The sequence below is a fragment of the Sphaeramia orbicularis genome, chromosome 14, assembly GCF_902148855.1.
Source record: "Sphaeramia orbicularis chromosome 14, fSphaOr1.1, whole genome shotgun sequence".
NCBI classification, from domain to species: Eukaryota; Metazoa; Chordata; class Actinopteri; order Kurtiformes; family Apogonidae; genus Sphaeramia; species Sphaeramia orbicularis.
The window spans coordinates 4,771,585-4,797,611 of NC_043970.1; the positions used below are offsets into that span (position 1 = coordinate 4,771,585).

Consider the following 26,027-nt stretch of genomic DNA (forward strand, 5'->3'; position numbering starts at 1 on the left):
GTAACCTGCTCCTAGCACAAACAGACTTCAACACAAACTTCCCTTCAAGAACATGACGGTGAGTGAATCATCCATCAGCCTTTAGTTTGTTGACTTTGTTGTGATCTTTGTTGACATTAAACAATGAATCCTCCTCACTTCACCTTCGCCTACGGTGGCTTCAGCAGAGCCAGTATTTGTTTCATCCACTGAAGGGACTTTAGTCAAGGACATAGAGGGCATTTCTCCACATCAAGTTTGTGAGTACTGTCTTGGTAAGAACAACCCCAGAGAACGGACCTCATACGAATACAAGCCTCTCTGTAACTGGAACAGTTGGTGCTTATGAACTTTCCTCTCTGGCTCTGCTGTATTTCCACCATCAGCTCCTGAACACATTCCCACAGTCCACCACAATATGTCACTCAATTTGATTTCAATACATTTGTACTGGTCTTTCAATGTCATTTATATGTTTATACATTCTGTATAATCTTAAAACTGGATAAACAAATTTTGTTGAATCCCATTCATGATAATAAAGATGTTTTTTCTCTCTCTGCTGCCTCTCACATGCGCTCCAACATTGCATCATATCATCTTGTGACCATCATCTACTCAATAAAACATTTCTGAAATTAACCCATAAAGGCCCAGTGCTATTTTTCTGGCACTTCCCAGTCAAATTTTTCTCTCTATTTAACCTTTCTGAAGTGATTTATCACCATTTATTGTAATATTATCCTATGTATTTTGCATTTTTCAGTGTAAATCATATATTTTTCCCTTTATTTAATTTGCTGATCATGTATACGTTCATGAAAACACAGAGTACATCTCAAGGTTATTATATCAAAACTGAAAAAACTGAAGAAAAAGTGACTTTTTCAGCAAATCTATCAATAACTGAGCATAAAGCAAGTATCTCCACCTGCTGTCATTTATAAAACTCCATGGTTTTTACAGGTGAATAAATCTTGTAGAAGATAACGGTGTTTCCACATTCATTACGAACCTCTGAACATCCAAATGAGTCATATCTGATGACCATGAAAAGATAACATATTACATTTTACACCAATTATCGACATGTATTGATAGGATTAGTGGATCAACAGGTATTAAAACTTTCGCTTTGGTCACCAGTGGATGTTTGGGTCTTTATGAGTTTAGTTATCACAGGAGCTACCATTGCCTTCAAGAGTAACATGAATGCATCTCGGGACATCTGCAGCCATGTCCACACGAGTCACCAACCAGTGCATCCTTAGTTTAAGGTAGCAGACAAGAACAACATCCAGGCGTTCCATCCGATTCTGGTTTGTGTGAACTTTTAAAAGGAACAGTACCTGGGCCCTGACTGATGATGTTTCATGAGATCACGAGATTGCAAGAACAAAACAGACAAGAATGCATGTTAAGAAACGGCCATTAATTCAGATACACACTTTACCATAATTGAGACTGTTTACCAGACAATAAAACTCTGATAACTGTTAGTAATCAGATAACTGTAATAATTAGATCGGTTTAGACGCTCCAGTCCATTATCAGATTTTTGTAGATTATGTACATACACAGTGACATCAAACTCAAACTTCCTGTTATTGTGTTCCACTCATGTTTGACCACAAAATTTCAGTTTTCTATGATTGTAAATGTTTTTACACATGCGCAGATGTAAAAGAATGAAATAAACCAGATTAACCTGTATACATGCAGGAAGACATGGGGTATTGAAGAGAAATCCAGGTGTATTAATCCGATTTCTCTCAATCAGATTACTGTTGTTATCTAATAAAGCATTTCAGATTATACTGTTTAGACCATCCCTTGAATAATCTGATGCCTCCAGGAATCAGATAACGATCAGAGAATTAGTATGCATGTAAACAGGCTCATAGATGACAGTAACGCAACTCATGACTGGATTCAGTAGGAAATGACAAAAAAAAAAGAACAATATTACATAACATTTTTTTTTTACTGTTAAGACCCATTACATCTTTCAGATTAGGCATTTAATACAATATGAAGCTGTATTACTTTAACCAAAGTGATTAAAATCTTTTTAGGTATTTTATTTTGAAGCACAGTCCTACAGAATTGTATAGAATGTGAGGGGAAACATGCTTTGTGCACATCATCTGAAATCTAAGATGATGGAGGGTTAGCACTCATTAATCCAACGAACAAAGATGTGTGTCTTATATAGGTTTTTAACAGTAACCAAAAGTGTAGACATCAAGTTTGGAGGAAATGGACATAACTGTACTGCTTTTTGAGAACAGTTTTCAGTCCAGAATGGCAGAAATGCAGCAATGTTTCTGAGCAGTTCTGTTGCAATGAAATAATGTATTAACTTTGAGTTCTTAGGGATCTATGTTCTCTGGTTAAATGTAACACCCCACCCCCGTCTAATTTACAGTGCGATACTCTGCCTTTTATCTTTAGTATAGAGTTAGTATTTTGTATATTTTAGCAGTATTTAGTAGTATTTTAGCAGCATTTGTATATTTATTATTTTATCTTATAGTTTTTATACATTGCCTATATTTTTCAGTATTTTGTACGATTCTCACACAGTCTGTTTGCATAAAGTGTTTGCTGCTAAACAGAAAAGACCTGCTAAACGGATTTTCATAATTCCTGTAACTGTGACAATAAAGCACTATTCTATTCTATTCTATTCTATTCTATTCTATTCTATTCTATTCTATTCTATTCTATTCTATTCTGTTTGGTCCTGCTTTAATAGTGTTAATTCAGCATCCTTATTAACCTGTACTGTATTGTTATATATTTTGAAAAGGGATCATACATACATCAGCTAATCTCCAGGTTCACTCTGTCTTAACCTCCTAAGACCCAGGACATGTCAGCAAAGTACAAACTTTTTTGTTTTTTATTTAAAAAGTGCCTATATTGGAAACATCATGATGCAACAGTTTTTTCAGATGCAGTTTTGAAAATTTTTATGGAAATTTATTTAATTTAAATTAAATTTGTGGTGGACAGTTTTCTTTTCTTTTCTTTTCTTTTCTTTTCTTTTCTTTTCTTTTCTTTTCTTTTTTTTTTGTATTAAGTTGTGAAACTCTTGTCCACAAATATGGGCAGTGGGTCTTAGGAGGTTAAAAATTATCTTGTTCTGTTTCATTTTGGAAAATACAGGAAATTGAAGTAATATATGCAGGGTGGGGAAGCAAAATTTACAATGAACATTTAGTTGTTTTTTCTCAGCAGGCACTACTTCAATTGTTTTGAAACCAAGCATATATTGATGTCATAATCATACCTAACACTATTATCCATACCTTTTCAGAAACTTTTGCCCATATGAGTAATCAGGAAAGCAAACGTCAAAGAGTGTGTGATTTGCTGAATGCACTCGTCACACCAAAGGAGATTTCAAAAATAGTTGGAGTGTCCATAAAGACTGTTTATAATGTAAAGAAGAGAATGACTATGAGCAAAACTATTACGAGAAAGTCTGGAATATACTATTAAAGAAGAATGGGAGAAGTTGTCACCCCAATATTTGAGGAACACTTGCGCAAGTTTCAGGAAGCGTGTGAAGGCAGTTAGTAGTCAATTTTCTTGTGGCAAATAAATTCTCATGACTTTCAATAAACTAATTGGTCATACACTGTCTTTCAATCCCTGCCTCAAAATATTGTAAATTTTGCTTCCCCACCCTGTAGTCTGCCAGACCAGTGGTTCTCAACGGGGGAGGGGGGGGAGGGGGGGGGCATGGCCCACTGGAAGGCCTCACAGAGCTGCCAGGGGGTCTTGAAAAGGCAGCAAATTTTTCTAAGAAAAATACCTAAACATACTCTGACAACAAAATAATGACAGAAACAAGTATCTAACTAAACAAAGAGTCAATCCGTAGTGTTTCATTTGTACAAAATAACTGCCTTAACCAATAATAACCAATAAATAAATTGATCAAAATGCAGTGTTGTATGGCCGCATACACCTCTGATCATCACCTCTGACCATCATCCGGAGAACCACTGAGATAGACAACATGTCATCATCTGTGGTCACCATGTGGTAACTCTGTGCCCCTCCTAGTGGTAAGTAAGTGTAAGACATGCCTCATGAGTTTAAAAGAAAAAAAGCTGTCTATTCATGTCCATAATAACTTGTATAAAGTTTATCATCATTTTATGATTATCACTATGTTCATCATCATGCATCTGCTCTGCTTTTACTACTGCAACACTTTTTAGACACTTTTACTAGTTGTGATGAAATCATTGGTTGGTTTCCTGCACAGGCTTTCCTTCAGTGAGCCCTGTAGTTATGGCAGTAGCATGTACAGTCTTGTCTTAAGTATCATGAACATATCATTGCAGAAGAAGAAGTGTTTCTGTTGTACAGGGAAGGGTTGGGTGTGTAAACGACCTCTTACTATGCGTACATATACTTATACATGCAGAGCTGCAGTGGAGCAAATGAAAGATTTAGGAGGAGTAGAAGTACAAAAACAGGCACACGGCAAAACCACATTAGAGGTATAAATTGCTTTAATATCCTTTTTCTAAACTATTTTGGCCTAAACCTTTATCGCCAAGCTGTCCTTTTGTGACACTTTATCACAAGGTCCATGTCCCTGTGAGTTTTTTTTTAAGTCATTGTAAAATACCCTGGGAGAATGTTGCAGAACTGTCAGTGGATCATTGTTTTTGTATTACCTGATGTGAATTCATTATTGACAATAAATGTAACTGTCTGTTAGTAGTGAATGTTCAAGATTCCTAAACAGTTAAAAAGGGTAGTAAACCACTGGTAATATATCGACTTATAATGTGACCATTCATCTATGGTGGTGCAATGTTACCCCAAAGACTCACATCATACAGTTAGGCCAGAAATATTTGGACAGTGACACAATTTTCCTGATTTGGGCTCTGAATGTCATCACATTGGATTTGAAATGAAACATGTGAGATGCAATTCAAGTGCAGTCTTTCAAGTTTCCTTCAAGGGATTGAAAAAAAATATCCATTGAAACATTGAGGAACTGGCATCATTTTTATACAAAATCTCCTCATTTCAGGGATTCAAAAATAATTGGACAAATTAACATTACCTTAAAATAAAATGTTCATTTTCAATACTTTCTGCCTTCAACATATGGTACAGCTCCTTGAATATAATTTTATCTGCAATACGTAATATCCGCATTAACCCTTTCATGCATACTGGTCACTCCAGTGGACAGTTATTCTCCAGTTGTTCTCTTGTATATACATGGATTTTGTTGTTTTAGTTCCTTATCAGCCAACACAGTGGACATGTTTTTGCACCATCCCATACACTGCAGTTCATACCATTACTGTAACTTTCCTGTCCTTGATAAACCTGACCTGCAGTAACATATTTGAGTGTAATTCAGTTGCTAATTGTTATTAGACTGTAATTAACAGTTTTTTGTTTGTTTTTTTTTAACAAAAAGTTGGGGTTTTTTTGTTGCATATTATCTGAGTGAGTAATAACTAGTATTATTGTATGTTAAAATGTGAGAAAACATCAGATTAGCAGCAGTAAAAATGATTTTATTTCATATTTTTCACACAATATGACAGTAAATTCATGTTTCTTTGCTTCAAAAATAATTTTTTTAAATCTGTTCTGTCGTTTGTACATGCAACCTGTGCTGCTACTCATTCTGTTTGGGTGCTGCCCTCTTGGCCAGGTCGTTATTGTAAATGAGAATCAGTTCTCCAGTAACTTACCTGGTTAAATAAAGATTAAATATTTTTTTAAAAATGTAAAATGCATGGTGTCCAGCTGAGTGGATATTTTTGTAACTCCATGAAAAGTAGGTTCATAAAAAAAATTCAATCACATTGTTTGTTTGTTTATTTTAGTTTTTTATTTTTTATTTTTTCCCCATGCCTAAAGAGGGATAAAAACACTCAGGAAAAAAAAAAATCTTGAATAAAATTCTCATAATCTCATAACATGAAAGGGTTAATAACTAAATGAAATCCACGAGGGAAAACATCACAGATGTTCAAACTTAGGTTTGATTCCTGTTGCCTTATTGTTGTAGCACAGACAAAGCACTCTGGCTCCATCTAGTGGTCACATTAAGCTACTGTTCAAACTTCAGTTGACCTATTCCAAACTCCATTAAAGAAGTGAGACATTTTATTCACACATTCAAAAACCGCTCAAAGCAGACGAGTTCATACGAAATTCAAAATATTTTCTGAATCAAATTAATACAATCTTAAAATCGGCGACACAATCACTAATTATTATATTTACTATTAGGCTGCACATGACACTTCTGTGTCTGTTAACACTGTTCACACAAGTTTACTGAAGTCACTTGAAAAAGTTGTTTGCTTTAACAAAACAGTCTGCTGAACCGATGAGGGCTTTTCGGTAATTTTAGAATTATTTAGGAAGGGTTATGTTCAGTTTAAAAAAAAAAAAAAAAAAAACTGGTTCAAACATTGCTCCCTTCGTGTACATTTGATCAAATGTTTGCACTTTGATCAAGACATTGACCCCAAAAGCCACAAAGTAGTGACTGATTAACAAAATACAGTCACAAGACTTATAGACAGTCAAAGGCACAAATGTCAATGTAATAAATAATTGTTTCGGAATATTTATGTATGTATTTACTATTTGAGGGGAAACATCAGCTTCTATAGTCTATTGCGATGAAAAAAACATCTGTTTCTAAAACTAGATTTTATTTTCAAACATTAGATCAATACTGTTCTTCTGATAATGTGTTACCAAAGTCTGTGCCAGTGTTCATACGTGCACTAGTCTGATGCCAGCAGGTTTCAACAGGCTCGGTATGTCATCAGTCCAATAGTGGGCGGTGTGTTTGAACACATCCTGCAGACATCTGGGACTGTGTCCTCCTTCTTCTGGTCCTCCTTCTTCTGCTCTTCTACTGAATATCTGTGCTATGGCGCTGGTTGGGAAAATCGCCGCAGTGACCGGAGCTGGAAAGGGGATAGGACAGGCACTGACAGAAACCCTCCTGAAAAATGGAGCCAAGGTAAAGAAAACTCTGCAATGTGTGTCTGAGGTGGTTTTACAGTAAGTTCAGGAAGTTAGTTTAAGTCTAGGTTTTGTTTTTACAGACTGATGTTACTCAGTAAATAACACAGGAAGAGGAAAGTAAGAAGTGGTAAACTAAAGAGGAAGTATTCAGATCTGTTGTTTATCTGCGTGTATACAGACCCAAACATGCAAAACCGAACAAAAGCATCTACTGATATAAATGATTACTAGCTGTTGATCCACTAATCCTATCAATACATGGAAATACTTGGTGTAAAATACAGTTTATCATCTTTTCATGGTCATCAGATATGACCCATTTGGACATTCAGAGGTTCTGTAGTGAATGTGGAAACACTGTCATCTTCTCCAACATTGATTCACCTGTAAAACCCATGGAGTTGGATCATTGACAAAAAACTTAAAGTTAAACCCGAGGAGATGATTTAAGCAATTATTTCAGGAAAGTGACGATTTGAAGGACGACACCTTTACTCATGACTAATATGAACAAAAGCCAATCTGAAAAAGAGATAACCGGGTCGGACCTGTGCCTTTTCAGATAATTAACCATAAATGAATCTGTCAGACATTGTTAGAGGAACCAGTTTAATAAATAATTTAATAAATTAAATGCTCAGCTTTTAATCCATAAAGACCCAAACAGCCACTGGCAACCAAAAGCATCTACTGATATAAACGATTAGTAGCTGTTGATCCACTAATCCTATCAACACATGTAAATAATTGGTGTAAAACACAGTTTGTCATCTTTTCATGGTCATCAGATATGACCCATTAGGACATTCAGAGGCTCTGTAGTGAACATGGAAACACCATCATCTTCTACAACATTGATCCACCAGTAAAACCCATGAACTTGGATCATTGATAAAAAACTTAAACTTAAACCCGAGGAGATGATTTAAGCAATTATTTCAGGAAGGTGACGATATAAAGGACGACACCTTTACTCATGACTAATATGAACAAAAGAGATAGCCAGGTTAGAGCTGTGCCTTTTCAGATAATTAACCAAATATGCTGTGATTAAATGAATCTTTTAGATGTTGTTAAGAAACCAATTTAATAAATAATTAAAGAAATTAAATGCTCAGCTTTTAATCCATAAAGACCCAAACAGCCACTGGCAACCAAAAGCATCTACTGATATAAATGATTAGTAGCTGTTGATCCACTAATCCTATCAACACATGTAAATAATTGGTGTAAAACACAGTTATTCATCTTTTCATGGTCATCAGATATGACCCAATGGGATGTTCAGAGACTCTGTAGTGAACATGGAAACACCATCATCTTCTACAACATTGATTCACCAGTAAAACCCATGGAGTTGGATCAATGACAGTGGATAGAAACACTTGGTTTTATGTTCAGTTAATGATATGTTTTGTTGAAAAACTAGTTTTTTCCTTCCTTTTTTTCTGATTTGATCTCATAACCTTTGAATTTACTAGGAGCCTTTGTGAGCATCAACATGATCAGTAAATTAAGTGTGGGTTTTAAGACAGTGAGTATGTACTTCGAAACTGTAGGGGAAGGTCCAGAGAGAAAATGCTGCAAAAACAGCAAAGAAGAAGAAGAACAGGAAAATCATTCACAGTTCCACTTTAAATATAGGAAAATACTTTAAAAATAGAAAAATGAATAGGGTGATGCTAGAGTAAATGGTGATAAATCACTTAAGAAAAATCCATTTGGAAGTCGAGACAAAAGTAATTCTGGGTCTTCAAGGGTTAATAGGCTACCACAGTGTAAAAAATACAGTAGGGATGGGTACTGACAAGAATTTACAGATTCCATTCCATTATCAATATCACTTATCGATTCAGTTTCCTATCACTTGTCATCGGATGTGAGAATAAACTATAGCCAAGTTCAAATGCCTTTGTTTGTATTAACTTTTTAATGTTAAATTTGCACTAACATTTTGCACTGGATTCTAACAAAACTCATAAAGTCTCATAAAGGGGTAGTTAAAGGAGTGTAAGAGCTTCCTGCTGCAGCCTCTGAACCTCGTCATCATCTAAATCTAGGCTAATTGCAGGACATTAAGATTATTAATAAAGAATAGTAAAATCAGATTGACACAGTGGCACTAACATTAACAGTATCGATAGAATCTGGAACTCCTGTGGCCAGGGGAAACAATTCTGAGTGGGAATATGTACCTTGGCACAACACCTGTTGTGACAGAGGACGCCTTCCTGAACGCTCCATTTCTAGAGTCACCGCCCCCTTCGCTGAACATTACATTCCTGCAATTTAATCGGATGCCTGTGGCTAAATGCTTCTGCAAGTTGGAGCTATTTCCTCCTATGTAGAAATGGAAGCTCTGCTACTGATGGAAATGGCCTTAGTGTCATCTGTATAGTTGAAATACAACCATTTTTGAGAGCGCTTCTAAACCAAAATACACTCAAGACTTCACAGAGCTGATAAGGAAGCAGACTAATGATTCCAAGGATTTGAGCTCCTGACAACTGCAATAAGTGGTTTTCGATCCCCATCCTTAGTCACAAGGTCAAGCCCTGAATCCAAACTGTGCTTAAAGTTACGAAAAGTCAAAGTGCAGGGTGACACTTTTCAGAATGATGCTGCCTGTATTACTGGACAAATTATGCAAAACGGAAATGTGGTCAGCTTTAAAATCATAGCTAGTAATGATGGGGCTTATACTCAGTGGTAGCTTTATATGACTGTAAATCTGCAAAGTAGTAACTAAAGCTACTTGCAGTAGAAGTAATGGAGCATGAAGTAGTTCTTGGCTCTCTTGAAGAAATCTTAAGGAGGCTTACTCTCAACAAAAACTTATTTTGTGCATTGTTCCTCTCCACTCAGAAGTGGGTAGGCCTTACTGTTTAGTAGACTCCTGGGAAATAATAAAACAAACATCCTCGGGCTGATGTTGGAGGATAATTAAAACCATTGCATAAGAGAAGCATTCACAAACACATTCCAAGAGTCTTTGAGCAATGTAAAATAGGACAAACAGTAACTTTAAGACCTTTATACTTTTCCTAAAATGAAATTTAATTCTGCCTGTAGTATGTTTCCATTGGAAAGGTTAAAGGTTTATTTATTTTATAATCTCAATAAAAAATGCAGTCTGCATTTTAACTATTTTACACACAAAACACCTAGCATTAGCATTTGGTGTAGCATTAGTACTTAGCACATTAGGAGCTGCCATGAACCCCTTTTCCACCACTGAAACTTTTGTCATTTGAAAAACCTTGAGTGTTTCCTCTGAAACTACCTGGGGAAATAATGTTCCCTGAATGCTGAGTGGTGGAAACACAGCATTCCGATTACGTTCATCCAAACTGTTTAAGTTAGTGTGAGGCCCACCCCAGGTCATAGTCATCCCCATAGTTAGGGGCACTGAACAGGAACCTTCACCAATATGGACCTGGTTTTAATGGAGGACTGGTTCTCTTTACACCATGTGGTGTAAAGAGAACTGACAACAGAAATGTCCCAGTTCCTAAACACAGAAGGTTAACAGAACGACGGAACCTTCTGGCTGTGAAGAGGATGTCCTAACCACTACACCACTGTGTTGCCTAAATAAGCTGATACCAGCGTGAAAATATCCCAGAATTCCAAAAATCACACCTTCCCTCTGCAGCTCTCTCTTCTCAGTCCATTGGGCTCTTTGCTCAGTCCCACTACTTCTTAAACTTAAAGCCGCTCCTTTATTTCAAGACAGGAAATAAAGAAGCAGCTTTAAGTTCAGGAAGTAGTGGGGCTGTGCATACAGCCCATTCAGAAGACAAACTATTTTTCTAAACTTCCTGTTTCGAGACAGAGTAGAGCAGTAGAATCATGTCCAGGTTTCTTTTGACACAAACTGGCATCAGGAATTGGCATTTGCAGCTTTCAGTCACATATTTAACCTCCCCTTTCCTGTTTGAAAAAGACCCTGATTGGTTAATATTGAGGTGTCATTAGGTAGGTTTTCTACAGAGTTAAGGAGTTGATACAGAACTCTTGTGTCCTCTCAGACCACATGAATGACAGTGTAATGATAGCAAATTCTATATTTTTTCCCACTGATGTAAATAAGAACCAAGTCCTGCAGCTTTAATTTTACCCCGTGGGAGGAAACAGTCTCTATATACAGTCTCTGGTTTGACTCTGCATGTTTGTTCATGGTTTATAATATATCTACCATTACCACCTCCTCACTGACTCTGTTTCAATATATATTAGCAACTGAGTCATCAAGCTGACATTCCATTTGTTTTCCACAAATATATATGTAATGTTGGTGCACACTATTGTATAGTAGGCTAGAGTTGGAGCACACAAATTTTAATCATTAGCTTGCACTACTTGGCTGATTTGTGGTCACATTGCCATCTCAATTTCTACATATTTAATCCAATGTTTATTGAGCTGAACCTATGATACAGCATTTTTAGTGTGCAGATTTCACCAGTTATAAGAAAATGCAAAGGTTTGGCTAATATCCCAGCAGACCATTTCACTGATTGTACTTTACAGGTTGCTCTCCTGGATGTCAATGAAGCTGCTGGAAAGAGTTTAGCTGAAGCCCTCGGCAAACAGTACGGACAAGACAAAGTTCTGTTCATAAACTGCAACGTTGAGTCAGATGAGCAGATGAAAGGTACAGCGTAAACACACTGACGAGCTCATACACACGAAAACAGCTGGAGTACCATTTGCTGGAATAAACACGTGCAGAAACAGCTGAATTTCATCAGTCCCACCCACACTTAGCTTTTGTTGTTGACATTTTTGTGACTAAAATGATCTTGAGCAATGAAAGGAATGATAATATTTTGATCTTCCTTCACCCAGATGTTGACAAATCTCCAGTTTATTTTTGATGATCCGGTTTCAGTCAATTCATATTTTTGAAGTCCATCACAGTGTCTCAAAATGTCTAAAAAGTACTATTAATAGGGATTAAGATTTGCAAAAACAACATCAGAAAGGCAATTTAGTTACTGGTATTGCACTGTTTTCCACTGAAATAAATGTGTTTTTCATTCAAATATTACCAGACATATTTGTCAATTTTTCTGGTTTATTTGGAGACCCTTTTCCTGTCCTCTGTGACCATATTATGTATGGTGAGTGCTACATTGCTCGGATGGACACTCCTCTCAGCAGTGATTGGCTGTTTTATCACATGACTGCGATTGGGTCATTAGATGATATTGTATTAAATGTGATTATACTGCAAATGTAATGTGCTAAACACAGTTATCTCAGTTTAACACGTTAAATGTTGATGAAGCAGCACATAAATACCTTTACATAGACCTACAAAGACTGTACAGATACACACAAAGAGATGTTTAACCATTGACAGTAGCCTAAATAAATTCACCAACCTTTGAAATGTGATTTTTATAGCAAAAATAGTTTCTCATTAAATTTTAGTCTACCTCTATGTTTTTAAGGGTTAAGAATGTCAATGATTGAATATACAACAGGTTTTTTTTTTCATAACCATGCTACATATGCCTCATATTTCCTACACCTAGTGTGATAACAGCGAAAGTCTTACACCCTTTTGTTTTGATGGTCAAGGATTGGATTGCAATGATGCCATATACAGACCTGATCAAAATCTTAAGACCAGTTGAAAAATAGCTAGAATTTACCTTTTGCACATTTGGATCTTAATGAGGTTTTAAGTAGAGCTACAATATACAAAAGCAAGAAGGGGGAGTGACAAAAAGCACTTTGAAAAAGTAATTTATTGAAAACAACAAGTAAACTGAAATAGGCTGTTTATCAGCTGATCAAAAGTTTAAGACCATCACTCAAAAAATTACAAAAAACTCTCCAAACCAGAACAAAAAATTTTCTCAATAGGACTCAGTAATGAGTAGCTCCACCGTTCTTGTTAATCACTTCATAAATTCGTTTGGGCCTGCTTGATGCGAGTGTTTCCAGGAGGCTGGTGGGAACATTGCTCCAAGTGGTGAAGATGGCTTCACCAAGGGCATCAACTGTGTGGAACTGATGGCCATTTTTATAAACTTCCCTTGCCATCCATCCCCAAATGTTCTCTATGGGATTTAAATCAGGGGAACATGCGGGATGGTCCAAAAGAGTGATGTTCTTCTCCCTGAAGAAGTCCTTCGTCAAGCGAGCATTGTGAACTGCAGCGTTGTCCTGTTGAAAAACCCAGCTGTTACCACACAGACCAGGGCCCTCAGTCATGAGGGATGCCCGCTGCAACATCTGCACGTAACCGGCCGCCGTTTGACGACCCTGCACCACCTGAAGCTCCAGTGTTCCACTGAATGAAAAAGCACCCCAGATCATGATGGACCCCCCTCCACTGTGCCGGGTAGAAAACATCTCAGGTGGGATCTCCTTGTCATGCCAGTAACGTTGGAAGCCATCTGGACCGTCAAGGTTACATTTTTTCTCATCAGAGAATAAACTTTTTTCCACCTTTCAATGTCCCATGTTTGATGCTTCCTGGCAAAGTCTGAACGGGCAGTTTTGTGGCGTTGTAGGAGACGAGGTCTTTGAATTCGTTTTTTGTTTTTGAAACCCTTTTCCCGCAGATGCCGTCTGATGGTTATTGCGCTGCAGTCGGCACCAGTAAGGGCCTTAATTTGGGTCGAGGACCGCCCTGTGTCTTGACGGACAGTCAATCGGATCCTCCGGCTCAGCGCAGGTGTAATTTTTTTGGGTCTACCACTTGACTTTTTTGTTCCATAATGCTCAGGATCTGTCAAAAAATTTAGAATGACTGTCTTACTGCGTCCAACCTCAGCAGCAATGGCACGCTGCGAGAGGCCTTGCTTATGCAGCTCGACAATCCGACCACGTTCAAGAAGAGAAAGCTTCTTAGCTTTAGCCATCAGGAGGGCATGACTGTGTGAATGCCTGACAGAAAATGAGAATTTTGAGCAGATTTTGTCTTTTATAGCCTGCGGTCTTAAACTTTTGATCAGCTGATAAACAGCCTGTTTCAGTTTACTTGTTGTTTTCAATAAATTACTTTTTCAAAGTGCTTTTTGTCTCACTCCCCCTTCTTGCTTTTGTATATTGTAGCTCTACTTAAAACCTCATTAAGATCCAAATGTGCAAAAGGTAAATTCTAGCTATTTTTCAACTGGTCTTAAGATTTTGATCAGGTCTGTATAAGTATTGTAAAAAGGGAAGGCAGCTTTGGTGGCGTCTTTACTTTCCTTAAAGTATTTATACAACTGCTCTGCTTCTGCAAATGTAACAAAAAAGTGAATCTTTCACCTCCAAATTTGGTATTAGTACTAAATGATATCACTGACTCCTATAAAGGGCTCACAAGTTATCTCTGGAAATGATGCTTCAGTAGAAAATGTCTTCCAGCTGTCTCTACAGGCTGCAATAAAGGGAACTTGGATGTGGAATGAGAAGATACATTAACAGTTTTTCTGTGCCTTAAGCTGCCTTTCAGAAAATCATAGAAACCTTTGAAGCAATTGACATTTTCTGCAACAACGCTGGCATCCTGAACGAAACCCAGTGGGAGAAAACTATATCCATTAATCTTGTAAGTACCAGAGAGAACACCAAATTGCATAAAGTTGATTAAATAAAGGAAAATCCAACATAAATTATGCCACAGTAATGACAGTTTAGGTTGATCTACTTCATTAATTTTCATATAAGTGATTGCAATTATCTTTTGATGTCCATGTTATGCCTCTACTTCAAGAAGAGCCCTGTAATACTGGGACACATGACTTGCTTCACCTGATTGATTTGGAAACAGAAATCAGTAGGCATATTTGTCATGAAGAACAACTTGAATATACAAACTTTTTGACTGAGTTATAGCGTGTTCCCACTGAGTGGTATGGTTCAGGTACAGTTTGGAATGGTAAGTCCTGGCTGTCGAGCATTTCCATTGCCAGCTGTACCCTCATTTCTTTGAGGAGTTTAGGCCAAATGCCTGGTGTGACATCGTACCGGTGTGATGACAATGAATGCAACACAACTAACAACAGTGGAGCACATCCAGCAGCAGGAGTGATGTTTTCTGTCATCAATGGACTGTATTGACTGACACCGGTCAACACTGTCTTAACTGTACCATTGTCCTGTGGACCTCCGATGGAAGGGTCTTTAACGCATGCCACTCTATGGGTTTGTTGTTTGGACTCCCTTTACAATGGAACCACACAGAATAGTGTATCATACCACTCAGTGAAAACATGCTACTAGATTGAGGGTATTTTAAAGCCAAAGGTTATTTCTGCCTTATTCTGAACCTGGGACCTCTCAAATGTGAGGAAAACATAATAACCACTCCACTACAGAAACAAATTCAGTAGTTGTGTCTGTCTGTCATTAGCTTAGAAATGCAGTCAGGTGTTATAAAAAAACAAAAAACATTAGCTCCCAGTACAACACAGACTAGCAAACATGTTAAATACAAGTGTTCCATGATGAACCTTCAGAAATCAGAATACATGTCTTTCACTTAGGGTGTGCAAGAAAATATTTAGCAACCAGGCAGCTGAGTGATACTATGGTTTCACCATGCTGTGCAATGTCTGCTGTGGTCATCAACACAGATGTAACCGTTTCTTCTTCTTCTTCTTCTTCTTCTTCTTCTTCTTCTTCTTCTTCTTCTTCTTCTTCTTCTTCTTCTTCTTCTTCTTCTTCTTCTTCTTCTTCTTCTTCTTCTTCTTCTTCTTCTTCTTCTTCTTCTTCTTCTTCTTCTCTTCTTCTTCTTCTTCTTCTTCTTCTTCTTCTTCTTCTTCTTCTTCTTCTTCTTCTTCTTCTTCTGTGTTGCAGATGGGTGTTATCAGGGGAGCCTACCTGGCTCTGGAGCACATGAATAAGTTAACTGGAGGTCGAGGAGGGGTCATTCTCAACACAGCATCGATGGCAGGTAGACTATAGCCCACAGTAAACTCACTACATTGTCAGAACAGTGTTTTTTAAGGTTCAGGATGTAAGTTTTACATGTGCATGTGTGTATATGTGGAGTTCACAGTAGAGTATGTTTTGCGTTGGTAGCTAGTTGGTTGTTGATGAAAGCTCACAGTATTTGTAAACTAACCACGCTCTTGGTTCTCCACATCTGTGACAACAGCCAGTGCACTGACTTTGATGCACAGGGTTTCCCACCAGAATCCTAAGCCTCACTCTCAAACTCTTCAGTGCCTCTCTTCTGCTCTTCAAGAGCAACAACACAACATACTGTTAGCTTAGATAGCTAACATCAACAAATGACCAGCTCTCAGGATAAGACAGGCTGCAAACTAAATTCACTTTATGCTTTATACTATTTATGCATAATTTCACATTTTTCAATGTGAAGGAGAAACTCAGTTTATAACTTGGCATGTAAGCAAGCATTTTTACTATATATTTGTATAAAGTTTATTTATGTATCTCCATTCAAAGTGCATTTTTGTTACTTGTAAGTGATACATGATCTGTATCCTGTAGGTTTGGGTCCTTTGCTCAGCTGTCCTGCTTATACAGCCAGCAAGCATGGAGTTGTTGGCTTTACCCGAGCCATGGGGGTAAGGCACATTTTTTGTGAAAAATTTGCAGTGGTAATTCACACTACACACACTACTACAAACACTACATATAATTTAAATCTGCACAATTCATTTATATTTATTCTGTTGTTGTTTTTTTGTTGTTGTTTTTTTAAAGTTTCATTCATTTCATTCATTTCATAAAGTTGCATTGTTTTAACAAGCTATGTTTCCTCCAAACCACAAAAATGATTATCAGTATTAAAGGTCATCATGTCAGTGAAGATCAAAATGCACTAAATAAGAAGTTAAGAGAAAGATTACAGAAAACAATATAAACTTGAGTGAAGAGCAGAGTCTAACCAAAATAAACTGTAAAGATGAAAAAACATAAACATAGTGTTGGACTTATTTTTAACAGGTCAAAACTTATTTGAGAGCTTAAAATTTTTAAAAGGCAAAAGGTCTGTTTATGTGATGGAGCAGTATCGGAATTGGTTGCAGACATAGGGCTGGATCTGCTAAAGGCTTGTGTGTATTTAAACAGTGCACACTAAGGGTTGCGTCTTTCAAAGGTGCAAAATAGCGCGTCTGCATCCAGTTAGTACATTTGACTCAATGAATATGCAATATGGGGCGTTTACACGCAATTGTGCGTGTGCTGGGAAGAGAAAATGTAAGTATATTAATTTAGCACATGCAAAGTGATTTATCAAACCCGAAAGCAATTTTGCTGATAGAAACTGTGTCTATATTTAACACGTCTCAAAAGGAGGTGCAAACGGGTTGGATGCATAATTGCGCACACACAGAAGTGGTTAGGAGACATTGAAATGATGGAACGAGATGCAGAGAATGCATTTTTTACCCTTGTGTGAACATTTTTGGACTGATGGAAGAAAAAATACACACACACACACACAAAGTGAAAAATGAATGAACGAATGAGTTATGCAATACCTTCTATGACAAAACTCCTCCAACGTTACATTTCCTTGCGTCTAGATCATTCAGCGCACTGTTATCATTAATGCTGGTGTATCCCAGAGCAGTTTTTACAGCGTATTGTCTCCAGTAGCACATGCAAAATCCTCATTTAAAGAGGGTGGTCTCTAAGACTTTGCACCTTTTGTAATTTGCGCAGGCAATCTTAGTAAATTACCCACAACCTGTGGTTCAACCCCACACACAAAATTCTAGATTGTGCAAGCAAATTAGTACATGCAAATGGGGACCTTAGTAGATCTGGCCCATACAGTGCTAAAAAATAAGTACTAGTTTTGATGAGTGTAATGTATTTTATGAACATTTGTATGTTTTTGTCATTTTACTCAGTGATGTTGCTGATTCTGCTTGAGATGATGTAAGTGGTGCAGTTATGGCTATAGTGAAAGGAGACCTGCTGAAATGTGAAATACCTGTCTGTGATGCACACACTTCTAATTGTTATATTGTTCCTGTGATATTTGTATAATATTGATAGTAAAGTATTGGTATTAAAAGTGAATTAACACCACTGAAGGCTTAGGTGTAAATGTGAAATACATCACTGAGATTGATCTTAGCTGTTCCCAGGACTTTTCTGACTGGAGATCTCATTCATATGTGTGTGTGTGTGTTCATTTTTTAGGCTGCCTCTGCTGCATCAGGCTACGGCGTCCGATTCAACGCCCTTTGCCCTGGTTTTGTCCAAACTGACCTCTTCAACAACATCCAAGGAAACCTGGGACAGTTTTCCCACCTCAGAGATGCAGCCCAACTGTTAATTGACAAAATGGGAACGATGACGTAAGTATTTGCTTTAGTCTGCTCATTAAAACTTTATACACAGCCTCATTAACTTAAAAAGTCTCCAACATCTGAAAATGGATAAGATTTTTTAAAATCAGTTAATATACAATAGAACAACACTGTACAAATAGTGGTTGAATTAAATCTTTGTACCTTTATTTTCTAGTGCGTCTGAAGTTGTAGAATGCGTCATCGAGCTGTTGACTGATGAAACCAAGAACGGGGAAGTGTTCTATGTGTACCCACAAGGAACATCATATGTGACATTTCCATCAATGGTCAAGTAACTCCTGACTATGACTGCACAGTCCAACTGTACCGACCCATCCTGAGTGTTGTTATCAAATCTGCAAAGTCTGATGTCAATACATACGATGTGTCAATTGAATATAAGAATAAAATGTTTAAAGACACGGTGTCTATGTGACTATGTGTCTGAAGTTCAACTGACTCATAAAAATTAGACTTACAAAGTTAATATACATTATATTTTAATATTGACATACAGTAGTTGGTCACGTTCACTTAACACACAAGATACAGTAGTGGTACCAGTCAAACTGATCACAACTTGTTTTCTATCTTTAATTTATTTCCATTGTATGGAACCATGGCCAATCTAATTAGCAATTTTTAAAGTTCTAAGTTTCAGTTTGGTTCAATTTGTTCTCTATTATGACTTTTCTATTGTCACCCAAAGTCTTTTATTTTCTACTCTCTATATTCTCTCTATATTTTATAAACTCTATAAGTGATGTTCTCCAGTTTTCGTAGTTAAGTCCTTAACTGCTACTTCCTGTTTGTGTCACATGGTTTTTCCACTGTCACGCCCCTTTAGGCTTATTCAGTTCCATTCATTCCTGAATGTCATATACAGATTTAAACAGTATAAAAACATGCCTGTTGTTTTACTAGCCACATAACTTCTAAACATTCTGCTGTTAATAACATTTCTATTTTAAACAGATCAGGAAAGAATGGGCATTGTTTAAGCCCTCTCTCTGAGCAACAAGTGATAATTATATTTTTCAGGTAACAAATATTACTTTAACATGATATTAGTGTAATATTATTGACACAATATTATAAGAATAAGACAAAATAACACTGACCCACTTCACTTTATGTCTTTAGTCCTTGGACATCTTTAAAATATGTAGAAGTCAATTCACAAACTGGTTTAGATTTTTATGTCTTTTTTTTTCCACCTTGTTAGTTGTTACAGGTTCAGTGTCCCTCTCCCACTGCACCATCTAGTGGTGAAGATGTAGATCTGTGTTTCCCTACAGCAGCGGTTCTCAATCTTCTTCTGTGGGGCCCCCCTTTGGAGGACGAAAAATCTCCAGCCCCCCCCCCCCCCCCCCCCCCCAACCTCAGCAACATTGTAGCAGTCGTGCAATTCTAAGTTTTATTGAAAGAAACGTCAATATTGTAACAATACTTTTTGCTTTTCCTTGAATAATTTGTTGTTCAAATTGAAAATCACTTCGTTTTTTTTGCTTGAATAATGGAAATAAACTCAACAAGACTGCTCCGAGACAATATTTTTCCAAATAAAAATTGGAAATGCACAATGATCTTACAACTATGACAATAAAGTTACTTTTTTTTAGAACAACAAACAAATTTTGGTAATAAAGATGAACATTTTAACAATATCATTGGGTCAATGAGCCCGTTTACACTGCACATCTCAGAACATTAAAGTGTAAACTGTACAAACTGTGCAAAAACAGAAACATTCCACATTTTTCTTTTCCAGTCCAGTCCTTGTCCATTCTCCAAACCTAAACTCTTTGTCTAGTCTAGTGACAGATCACCATGGCAGTAGATTTTTTTGTTGTACGTCCCTAAAATGAGTCCAGGGTGCTCCAACACTAAAAAATTAGTTCCACCTGCTACATGTTCTAACCTGAAGGAGAAAAAAAAAAAACAACCACCCAGGAGAGATCCCATGCCGCCCCTGGCATGCCTTCGCACCCCCCCCCGCCCCACACTTTGAGAAACAGTGCCCTACAGTGGGCAGTCCAAATCTGGAAGTTCCTTAATTCATTCAAAGTATGTTTGGTCAGGTGTTGTCATGACAACTCATGCACAGCCTATGATGATATTATTGACTCACAGACAGAATGGGTCAAAAACTGCATGTAGATGGTGGGCTTACATTTGTGTTTGGGGTTGAAAGTCTACGTTAAACCTCATGCAGGGGCTGAATGTTGGAAATTATAAAGACATAATGGTAATAAATGGTAATAATAAAAGCAGGTAAAATCTATCTCATTGCATTTGAAGATGCGGGTAAAGTACAATTAGGTTTGACTGGTTCTATGAACCTGATGGCCCAGAGGTAGATGCTGTTTTTATATCTGCAACACAACAATCATTTCATCATTTGTAGAAATAACAGAATGAACTGATGTTAAAAGCCAAAGATCTCATGTTTCTGCCCATGCTTGTCATGTATTTTGTTGTTTATATATTTTTTCTCTCCTTAAATGTGAATGCCCAGTCCATAGGGGAAACCCTGTTTTCTCTGTACATTTATAAAAACATGTCTGGTTCCAGAGTTAAATCTTCATGTCTTGGACCATAAAGTACAGTGGGGGAAAAAGTACCGAACACATCAACATTTTTCCCAGTAAATGTATTTTCAATGAGGCCATTCAAGTGAAATTTTAACTGGATTTTGGTGTTAACTCAAGAAATCCAGACAAAGAATGTAAACATTATAGTCCATATGAAAATGAAGTTATGTGTAATAAAGTTGAATGACAAAGGGAAAAAGTATTGAACACTCTAACTGAAATTAATTCAGTACTTTGTTTATAATGACAGTGTCAATTCACTTTCTGTATGAAGTAACTAATTGGCCATAGTATTCAGGTGTGACTTTGGCCCATTCTTCTATACCGGGGTGTCAAACTCATTTTAGTTCAAGGGCCACATTAAGCTAAATTTCATCAGAAGTGGGCCGGACCAGTGAAATAATAACATAACAGTGTATAAATAATGTCAACTCCAAATGTTTCTCTATGTTTGAGAGCGAAAAAAGTCAAATTATCCAATGGCAATGTTAACATCTACCAAATATCCTTTAAAATAATGTGAATAACATGAACAAACTGACATTTCATAAGAAAACTAAGTGCAATTTTAACAATATTATGTCTCAGTTTATCATTTACACATGTAAATTATAACTTACAGATCACAGTGGATCAACAAATACACAACACTTTTAATAACAGGCAGAAAATTGGTAAACTTGTACTTCAGACATTTCAACATGTTCATATTTGTTGAGGTTATTTGTGTTTTTGTGAAATGATAGTTTGTTTTAGTGTAAATACAATAAAATGACATGAAAATATTTGCATTTACTAAGAGAGTAATTTGGAGTTAGGGGTATTTATAGGTTATTATCATAGTATTTTACTGATCTGACCCATTTGAGATTAAATTGTTCTGTATGTGGAACCTGAACTAAAATGATTAATATCTTCAATGTAAATTTTACATTTCACAAATTCCTCCCATGGGGCAGACTGGACCCTTTGGCGAGCCAGATTTAGTCCCTGGGTCGCATGTTTGAGCCCTCTGCTCTACACAGATTGTCTTTGAATCTTGAAGGTTGCGGGGGGCCCTCTTGTGAATCTGGATGCTTCCACAAATATGCGATTGGGTTTCAGTCAGGGGATTGACTGGGCCATTCCAACAAGCTGATTTTCTTTCTCTGAAACCAATTGTGAGTTCTCTTTGCCATATGCTTTGGATTGTTATTCTGCTGGAAGATCCACTCCCATCTCGTTCTCAGCCTCCTGGTGGATGACATCAGGTTCATCTCAAGAATCTCTCTGTACATGACTCCATTCATTGATCCTTTAATGATATGAAGTCTGAACCACAAGAGGAAAAACAGCCCCACACTGTGATACTTCTGCCTCCAAACTTCACTGTTGGTCCAGTGTTATGTGGTTGATGTGCAGTGCCATTTCTCCTCCAAACATGGTGTATTGTGGGAATTGCCTATTGTCCTTCTGTCACAGTTGGACCTGCTGCCTCTAAGTCTTTCTGGAGCTCCTTCCTAGTGCTCCTTGGCTCTGTTGATGGTGGAGTGTAGCTGCTTCCACTTATGAATAATGCCCCCAGTGGTGCTTACTGGAAGAGTCAGAAGTTGTCAAATATGTCTGTAGCCGATTCCATTTTCATGTTTTGCAACAATCTGGTTACGAAGGTCTTGATAGAGCTCTTAGATTTATCCATCATTAGATGTTTCTTGTGTGGCACTTTGGACACAACCCCCCACCCCCCCACCCCCTTTTTTTTTTAATAGCACATCAATAAATTTTCACCCAGCTGACATTAATTAGCTCAGATTGGAGGTAGAGTTGCCTCCTAATTAGTTCTGGTTTCACTTTATTAAGCTCATTGGAAATACATTTACTGGACAAAATGTTGCTGTATTCAATACTCCCCCATGGTTAAGATTAGCTGACAGCTAAACCGTGATGTCATCCATCGGCCTCTGAACTGCTGTCACCAGGGTGGCTTTTTGGAGCCATAAGTGACCATATTTAGACAAAAGGGGCTGAACTACCAGAGCCTGAGGGCTCAGAGGTCAGAGAATGCTAAACACTTGATTACTGACTTCATGAAGCAATAAACTTCATCAACCACTGATTAATAGCCTAGAGCTCCTAGGAGAAAAAAAGTTTTCATTAAAATGATAAAGAAACTCCAAAAGTCAGACTCTGCAGGTCAGAGAGTTCTCATGCATTGAAAATGAAAATAACAGGTGCCATTTTTGACGTCCAGAATCTAGTTCTCATTATTCATCCATAGTTCAGAGACAGACTAAATTGTAAAACAAACCTAAAAACACTGAATAAATAAATGGGTTTTAAATGTTGGGTTTCACTGTTTTTACTGTTTTTCCTTTTCTTTTATGTCCTGAACGGTGATCTTGGGTTTAGAAAAGCCCCCCAAATAAAATGAACTGTTATTATGTTATTATTGTTGTTAAAAAGGAAATGAAGCTGTTACTGTACAATTCTGCAGGATGTTAAATGTTTGCATCAAGTTCCTACTCAAGTCTTGTTTGCAGGGTTTGAGAGAATATCCAGAGGTGAGTTGAGTCTGATGTGTGGGATTTCCAGAAAAAGAGTATTTTAAGTAGCAGTAGAAGTTCCCGTTAGTCAAACAGCTGGGATAGGCTCCAGTGACCCCTGTGACCCTAGTGAAGACAAAGTGGGTTCAGATAATGGATGAATGAATGAATGAATGAATGTATTTTCTCATCTAAAAACACACTTTCAGACATAGTCGGTAACAGAGCCAAATGCATAATAATAAAGCATGAACCTGCAGTCCTACCTAGTGGACAAGATAGGAGCTCAGCACTAGTGCTACAGCAAACTAATCCTGTTTGGTAACTATAATATTATTAATGTGGTGTAAACATTCACCTTTTAAACTTTTTAGAAACACAAAGGCCCATGTTTAAGTTAATACCGTATTAGATGATGACATTAGCAAGTATCAACTATTCACAATCACTGATTTCAATGGATGATTTTTACTCTAAAATTCTACTGTAACACTCTCACCTATTATCAGAAAATGTTATTAACTGTTTAAACCAATGACTCGCTGCCTTTTTGTTTGTATTGACAATAGATGTCAGAATAAATTCTTTCTTTCTTTCTCTTTCTTTCTTTCTTTCTTTCTTTCTTTCTTTCTTTCTTTCTTTCTTTCTTTCTTTCTTTCTTTCTTTCTGTCTGTCTGTCTGTCTGTCTTCTTTTTTTAAATTTTGTACTTTAAAACATTATTTGTATGAGAAACCACACACTTAAATTCAAGAATGATCTCATTAATAATTGTATTTAGCAGATATTGAGTGATAATGACGTACAATGCGCCCATGTAGAAGATACTCATTTTTAATGTTGGGATGGAAATCTGCAACTGAGTAGAACAGTTAACATGGACATTGAGTGGCTTCATTTTAACTGAGGTTTTGTTAATGTTATTGTACAGACATAAAAACCTCTGGACATTTTAAGTAAATCCAGAGACAGAAATGAAAAGAATAACAGTAATATTGACACTTATTACCAACATAATGGAGCACAGATGGTGCTGTTAACACAACCTCATATCCAAGTCATTGACAGTCTTATTAAACAGCTGAGTGATAACATAATAAAGTGGATGATGCACAGTTAATAGACAGTGATTGGCTTCATTAAAGATGAATCATGTCCATTCTAATAGCAGAGTGCAGATATAATAGAGGTTCCAGTGTGGCTCATGTTAGAGCAGTGTTTTTCAACCTTGGGGTTGGGACCCCACATGGGGTCGCCTGGAATTTAAATGGGGTCGCCTGAAATTCCTAGAAATTGATGAAAAAAACACAAAACAGAACAAAAAAACGTACTAATAAAAAATGTTTGGTGAGTTGACAGAGACAATCACAATACATAAAAAGCATGACAAACTGTGAGTCTGAAACTGCAGCTCTGTGGTTCTGTTTATCTGTCAAATATTCATTGTGGTCAGTTTCAGATGCTGCAGCTCTTTCGTAATTCATAGTTTGAGTTCTTGTTTGTTCAGTATTAATTGTCAGCCTTGTAAATACAAGCTGGACTGACTGTACATATCCTGACCAAGGAAAATCAAATTCTCCCTTTGTGCAGTAATCTACACCTGGTTTTTCTGCCTCTGTCCATAATAATATACATTATACAGACTAAATGTGATCTAAAATTAACGTTTATTTGCAACATAGTATAGCAAACTATTGCATGATCAAAAACAAATTAATTTTAGCAAAAAAAAAACAAAAACAAAAAAAGTCTCCGTTTTGAATGTCTGGGGTCGCCAGAAATTTGTGATGTTAAAATGGGGTCATGAACCAAAAAAGGTTGGGAACCACTGGATTAGAGCATCTGTTATAAGTTTGTTTTTAAGTGATTCTGATCATTTAAAACACATAATTTTGATACAAAATTGCTACCAAAATAAAAGTTATGTACACATAAAATGTTAGTGGCTTAGTTCAGTTATTGCAGATGTGGAAATCTGTAAAAATGATTTTATCAAAAATACCAATAAATGATGATTATTTGACTTGTGTAGTGGTGGTTCTAACATTATTGATGAAAAACAATTAACTGAACCTGACCCATTTTTATTACATTTAAAGTTGGAGTTTAGGTAATATTTCAATTGGTCAAATATAACAGACGAATGACTTGATATGTACAGAGGAAGGTATTTAACCCTATAATGCCAAAAGTATCATATGTGATACATGCGTTTTGAAGCCCTCTACATGATCAGTGTGATATATTTTTGTTTATTGAAGAACCTGATGTATACAATTAGATATATGCAATACATGGACAATCCACCAGGGGGAGGAATTCATTCACCAGAGGCCTTTCCAGTGACACTACAAGATTGTCAGGAGGCAGAACTCAATTTTGAAAATGAATTACCAATTTGTTAGACGTGTTTGTATTATATTATGTTTTTGTTTGTTCAACAATAATAATATTATATTATATTATTATTATATTATATTATAATAATGTTTGAGAATTGAGACTCGATGTATCAAATATGACACAAAATTGAAAATCATACATGGAAACTGATATTTGAAAAATATATTTTTTTGGTTTTTCAGAAGGACCAATAAAGGCTCCATTT

General features: G+C 36.7%; 1 protein-coding gene across 1 annotated transcript; it reads left to right on the forward strand.

Moving 5' to 3' along the window:
* Window positions 1-6,865: 6,865 nt before the first annotated feature.
* LOC115432465 (15-hydroxyprostaglandin dehydrogenase [NAD(+)]) lies at window positions 6,866-18,732 on the forward strand. The gene is made up of 7 exons (XM_030153313.1): window positions 6,866-7,015; window positions 11,554-11,677; window positions 14,469-14,575; window positions 15,826-15,922; window positions 16,486-16,562; window positions 18,154-18,311; window positions 18,481-18,732. The coding sequence occupies exons 1-7, from the start codon at window positions 6,923-6,925 to the stop codon at window positions 18,599-18,601; spliced, it is 777 nt and encodes a 258-aa protein (XP_030009173.1). The 5' UTR covers window positions 6,866-6,922; the 3' UTR covers window positions 18,602-18,732.
* The last annotated feature ends 7,295 nt before the right edge of the window (window positions 18,733-26,027 follow it).

Coding starts and splice junctions, on each gene's coding strand:
- LOC115432465 (XM_030153313.1), top strand. CDS start 6,923: ATGGCGCTGGTTGGGAAAATCGCCGCAGTGACCGGAGCTGGAAAGGGG. Junction 14,576..15,825: donor AAACTATATCCATTAATCTT/GTAAGTACCAGA, acceptor TCTGTGTTGCAG/ATGGGTGTTATCAGGGGAGC. Junction 16,563..18,153: donor GCTTTACCCGAGCCATGGGG/GTAAGGCACATT, acceptor TTCATTTTTTAG/GCTGCCTCTGCTGCATCAGG.